At 41.3% G+C, this 5,881-nt stretch overlaps 1 protein-coding gene across 2 annotated transcripts; it reads right to left on the reverse strand.

Annotated features, from left to right (window-relative positions):
- Nucleotides 1-945: 945 nt before the first annotated feature.
- LOC122063249 lies at nucleotides 946-3,668 on the reverse strand. 2 transcript variants are annotated; one of them, XM_042626950.1, is made up of 2 exons: nucleotides 3,344-3,668; nucleotides 946-2,395 (listed from the first exon to the last, which is right to left on the reverse strand). In XM_042626950.1, the coding sequence occupies exon 2, from the start codon at nucleotides 2,379-2,381 to the stop codon at nucleotides 1,179-1,181; it is 1,203 nt and encodes a 400-aa protein (XP_042482884.1). In that variant the 5' UTR covers nucleotides 2,382-2,395; nucleotides 3,344-3,668; the 3' UTR covers nucleotides 946-1,178. The 2 variants fall into 2 exon arrangements, with proteins under 2 accessions (XP_042482884.1, XP_042482883.1); XM_042626949.1 differs by having other exon boundaries at nucleotides 3,337-3,668.
- Nucleotides 3,669-5,881: the final 2,213 nt, after the last annotated feature.

Raw genomic sequence — 5,881 nt, forward strand, 5'->3', positions numbered from 1 at the left:
GGATGGTTTTAAGGTTATGTATGGATTTGGGTTTGTAAGATTTTTCTATTTGCTCTAATTCTACTTTGATTATGAACTCAATTTCTAATAGGTATTGTGATCTATGAAGTTGTTGGTATTGGTTTTAGGAGGTTATGACTCTATGTGACTCTCTTCGAACTCGTATCTCTTTCTCTTTTCAAGAGAGCAATAGAGCGGCTGATTGCTTGACGAATTTGGCATGTGCTTCAACTACAGATTCAATTTTTCTTGGTGACCAAACTCTTCCTAGAAACCTTAGCCTGATCATTAGGGAACACAAAGCTGGGTGGCCGATATTTAGAATGTATTTTTTTTTCCATTAGGTTTTTTGGTTGTTCTTTGAGAGTGCGAGTGCTTCTATTTGTTGGGTTGGGGTAAGGCGGGTTATGTCCCCCCCTTGTATTCCTTTTCTATTTTATTAATAATATCTTAGGTGCTTCCCCCGGTCCTAGATAATATTCGGGGTAAAAAAAAAAAAACATGACCCACTGAATAAAATTGCACCTAACCCTAAATTAAGGAGAAAATAAAAGGAGGGGGGGAGGGAGAGAGATCCACCCTGGAAACACAAATGCTGTTGCAAAAATATTAAAATGAAAAAAAAAAATCTAAGGCACCGTTTGATAACGTTTTTGCTGTTTCTGTGTCTAGAAACAGCAAAAACTACTTTTCAAATTTTTAGAAACAAAAATGGATGTTTTGCTGTTTGATAAATTAAAATTGTTTCTCGAAATTTTTTTTGCAGACATAATGCCGCTAAAAAACCCAATAGTATCATCGGATATCCAAAATGGAGAGAGGGTTCGATTGCCTCTTTTTATGTTAAATAGTTGAGAGATTTATCAGGCACAACAACCTCCTTTTTTTTTTTTCTCAAATTTGTCTATAGAAACGATGACACAAGTCCAACTTGTTTCGTCAAAATAGGATCAAAATAGGCATAAATTTTTTATTTATGTTTCTAGAAATGGATGAAACGGAACAATTTTATCAAACACTTTTGGGGCTGTTTCTCCATTTTCGAGGACAAAGAAAATATAGAAACGTCAAAACAACATGAATGTGATCACAACTGTGTTATACATGAACAACAGTCGTCAACCATTTTGAACCGAACGCTCACAAGTCGCAATACCGGGGACCAAAATTTGCAAATATCATTGCGGCTGCCAAACGCGGCCAGTCTTCGTCTCAGTAGTAGTTGCCTGCAAGTCGGGCGAAGCTGGAACCACCGCAGCAGCTGTGTAAGAAGGAATCACTCCTTGATTTCTCGCTGCGTAGTACGCCTGCTGGTTCAACACTTCGGGTATCACTCCAGTTGCTGCTGGTGGATACTCATAAGCTTCCCCACCATACACCTGACCCACACCTTGAACCGCATGTGGGAATCCTACTGGGAATCTCTGAACGTAAGTTGCCGACACCGGCACTACTGCAGCTGGGACTTTTCCCGGCGGAACCGGATGGGGGAAGTAGTAGACAGGTATCTGTCGGATTGCCGTACCAGGGAAGTGACTTGCCGGAAAGTACTGCCAAGAAATCGGTTGTTCCCCTGTCTCCTTGATAGCATCGATCCGGCTTTCCTTTGAGTCCTCTATTTTGGTCTTGACGGGTGGCAGATCAGGTATTGATGTAACGGAGGGCGGCGAACCAGGGTCGGAAACTGATACATTTTCTGTCAAAGCGGGCGTCCCTTTCGATTTGGGCTCGCACGACTCGTCCGAGTTATCGAAGCCAAAGAGGTAATCAGGGACTTCGGAGACGATGGAAGAGACTTCGGAGCGGCCACGATCCAAAGAGTGGGTAGTGGATACAACGCCAACGCCGACACCGCCATTTAATACGTCGAAGAACCATTGCTCGCGGACGCGCTTAGATTGAATGTCGATGATGGAGCTAAGGCTGCTGGAGCTGGAGACGTTGATGGGGAAGAGGAAGAGGCGAAGGCGAGCAGTTTTAGAGCTGGGGCCGTGGGTGACACGGTCATATTCTTCCATCATATTCTCGACGTCTTCGTCTGTGGAGACGGTGGCCAGGGCGTCAAGGTCTTCGTTAGGGAGCTGGTATTTGATGGTGATGTCGATGGTGCCGGAGAGTTTCGACAGCTTGGCGAAGAGAGGTGAGAACTTGGTGGTACTGTTTACGGTGACGATACGTGTGTCCCCTCCGACGTATCGGAGCTGGTTGTCATGAGGACGTGGCAGGATCCGACCGCCGAAACTGCACATGAAGCGGACACGTGGTTGCAGTTCATCGTGTTGTCTCTGGGAAAGTGGCGGCAGCGGGTATTCCGATCGAGGTGACAAGGTCACGGAGTCTCCGATCCCGGAATCGATCTCGGCCGGTTGGTGTGACGTCATCTCAGGACGCTACCCTGGCACATGGAGATGGAGGATAGTTGGAGTGGAGAAAGATTAGTAGCAAACACTGCCTTTAATGGCTAATGTTTCTATGATCGATAGGTCTAGAACAAATACTGGGATCACAGGACCGCAGCCATGCATGGGCCCACAATTTATTCAATGGAATATTGAAATGGGGTATCAATCTCGGATCAGGAAATTCTGTCATTGGGTAGTGACAATTGGAATCTATACGCGGGTATTACATCATGACGGTGAAAAAGACATGTTGCTTCTTTCTAGGGCTAGGAACGTGGGCAAGTGCTATACATGTTAATTAGTGGGCATTTTTGTCTTTTAATAATCCTAAGAATGCAATTAAGCTACTCCCAACCATCACTGACGGATTATTTTTTCCTTGTTCTTTTTCTACAACTTATAATTTTTCAATATTTTTTTTTTGGTAGAATAAATTCAATCTTAATAACTACGATTTGGAGGGATTGCAGAGGCTGTAAGAATCTGAAAATTGAAGAGGACAGATATTAGCATTTATTTAGTTTTAATTAACACGAAATGACATCTTAACAGAGAAGTCTTAACTCTTCAACTCTCAAAGAGTCTCGGCATGAACAATGGCCAGCAGGCGGCGCAAGTTAGCTGTAAAAGCTCGGGATATTTGCCTAGGGGAAGGGATCATTCTGAGAATCTAGAATGTGCATTTCTTTTGTCTAAAAATGAAATGGCTCCGGTTGCACTCCAAATTTTGGAATTTTCCGATAAACCATATGATCTGAAGCCAACTTATGAAAACCAAAAGAAGGAGAATAATCAATAAATTAGATTAATCAAACAGTAGATTTGGGGAGAATTATGTAAATAACTCGAACAAAGAGGCAGAGATAAAAATGAAAAAGATCAGCAATTCAGTGAAGATTAAAAGATCATTCATAAGAAAGCAAAGCATGCATACAACTTACGAGTACTTTGTGATCAATCGCTTCTTCTCTGGAGGATCCGAAGATGTTCTTTCGATTCAACCTTTTGTTTATAGCTTGTTGGAGAAGGAGGAGTGAAGACGAAAGATTCTGATCAGAGAGAGAGAGAGAGAGAGAGAGAAATGAATTTAGAATTTCAGAATTTGAATGGCCGGCTGGGGTGGGGCGGGAGGAGAGAGTTGGAGCGGTTGTGGTGTATAGATCGATCGGTGGTGATATACTGATGTCACCGTTTTGGGTTGGAGCCGGAGACTCTTCTGGTTTTCTTTATACTTTTATTTCTTAAGCAATAGCCTCTGCGGTTTTGCCAGTTTTGAGCTGCCGTTTTATCTTCCCACGTGATTTTCACGTTTATAACTGCTCCCTTGGTTGCACCGGAGAAAAGTTATTCTACATTTGCACACCCACCGTTTTCCCTATCTACAAAATCTTGACCATCCGATCTATTGCGAAGCTTTTGGCCTTTTGAGGTTATGTAGTTATATTGTGAGAAAACAGTAATCCGGGTTAGGATTTCGGAAATCTGTTACGGGCGGAAGGTTTCTGGCACTAGTCAATGCTTGTGACCTCTGTGTGATCAATCCTCCGTCTCTTCCGTCGTTTTGGTCAAGAGCTCCTGATCTCGTCCATCAGAAGTGGGTCCCTGTTACAAGAACAGGATGGGGAGTACTGGAAATGCCTGGTTTATTTACGTCTGCTCAGACGTACGTGGTTTCTCAGCAAAAAACATAAAAATGTGGTTGGGTTACTAGTTAGAGTGAGTTGTTGCCTTGTTGGGTCAATATGGGTTAATACATTACTAAATTGTTTAATCGTGGGAATTAAAGTTGGTGATTTTGTTTCTATACCGCCCGGAAGGCCACTTCCTGTTTACTCCTTGATTGTTTGAGTTTTGAAACTTAAGGGCCGTTTGATCTCATTTTCAGAAAAGGTTTTTCTGATTTTTTGTGCTCAGAAACAGAAAATACCTCAAAATCGTTTGATTTTTCTATTTCGTTTTACTTGTTTTTTGAAACAAAAATATAAATTTATGCTTATTTCTGTGCTAAGAAACAGGAATAGAAAAACCAGTCCGACCTATTTTTCTATTCTTTCAAACAAAAAGAGGAGAAAAAATTCACAAAAATCCCGATAGATTAGGCAATCTACCCAAGCCCTTCTCACAAAATCCCGATAGAAGGCATTGCTCTCCATATCTCGCTACAATTCTCAAGTGGCGACTCCAAAGGGAAAACCTGAAGGTGAACTTGCAACTCCCCTTCTCCACTCATCTTCGTCCAAACTTTCGAAGCGGTAGCTCCATCTCCAAGCTTCATGAAGCTCTAGGTTCCCTATAGTTCCCGTAACCCAGCGCTGAGGAACTCTCTCATCCCTATAGCTCTTGAAGCTTAAGGTTCGTCGTCTTGCATCGATCAACTAGATTCATCAGTATTATCTCTACCTACAACTCCATAGTCATCGTTCAACACATTCCAGAGTTCCTGCCTTGGCCCCAATTTCTTCTCTAATAATGGCAGGGGTTTGGGGTGTTCTCTTGTTGATCTTTGTGGGAAAGATCAACAAAAACCCTTTCTAATCTCAAGCCTGATTGTTCTTTCTTTTTTTCTTTTTCTGGTTGCTCTGTTGTTGCTTTGTTGATTTGTGTTAGTGGTGAAGTGATTACATTTGAAACTAAAAATTTCATTCAGTTTTGGGGTTCTGGTTGCTCTATGCGTCTAAAACTAGGGGCCCGTTTGATAATGTTTCAAGAAACACGTTTCTGTCGTGTCTGTGTCAGAAACGGAACAAAAAACGTTTGATAAAACTGTTTCGTTTCATTTGTTTTCAAAAATAAAAATAGAAATTTCTACCTATTTATGGTTCAAGAAACGACACAGGCGAATCGTGGCCATTCTTTCGCTGGTTACTATCGACTTCCAGAAACATGACTTGTCAAACACCTTCAATTCAGTTTCTGTTTCTAGAAACGGTAAAAACATTATCAAATGGGCCCTAGGTATGCATCTGAAACTGGAATTTTTTTTTTTTTTTTTTTTTTTGGTCTAGATATTTCTAAACCTGGGTATGCATCATCAAAAGCCCTCATCCTTGCAACTGGGTATGGATCATCTGGATATTTTTGAAATTGGGTTTGGATCGTTAGAAACCCACCTCCATTTTTACTCTGCATTATCAAAAGCCAACATTTTTTTCCCTTTTTACTTGTTGGGCTGTCTCTAAAACTGAACCCATAATAGCAAAGTGAAATCTTTAGAAACTCTCCCTAAACCAGAACTTCATTTATTTATATGAACAAGCTAAGGTAACTTAACTAGAGAAAGACTATTCCCTTACACCACCAAAATGCTTTTGATTAGCAATATAGTAGTTTTCTCTCACGATCAATTTCACTTTGTTTCCATTTGTCTTTTATAATAAACTCTAAACCCAGGGATTGTTCTTGAGATGGGTCTCAGCTCTTCATAGAGAATCTTTGCCCCTCAAAAAGGCAAGGATGAAATTAAGGATGTGAATTTGTAA

Source organism: Macadamia integrifolia, unplaced genomic scaffold, assembly GCF_013358625.1.
Source record: "Macadamia integrifolia cultivar HAES 741 unplaced genomic scaffold, SCU_Mint_v3 scaffold1270, whole genome shotgun sequence".
Lineage (NCBI taxonomy): Eukaryota > Viridiplantae > Streptophyta > Magnoliopsida > Proteales > Proteaceae > Macadamia > Macadamia integrifolia.

Coding starts and splice junctions, on each gene's coding strand:
- LOC122063249 (XM_042626950.1), bottom strand. CDS start 2,381: ATGACGTCACACCAACCGGCCGAGATCGATTCCGGGATCGGAGACTCC.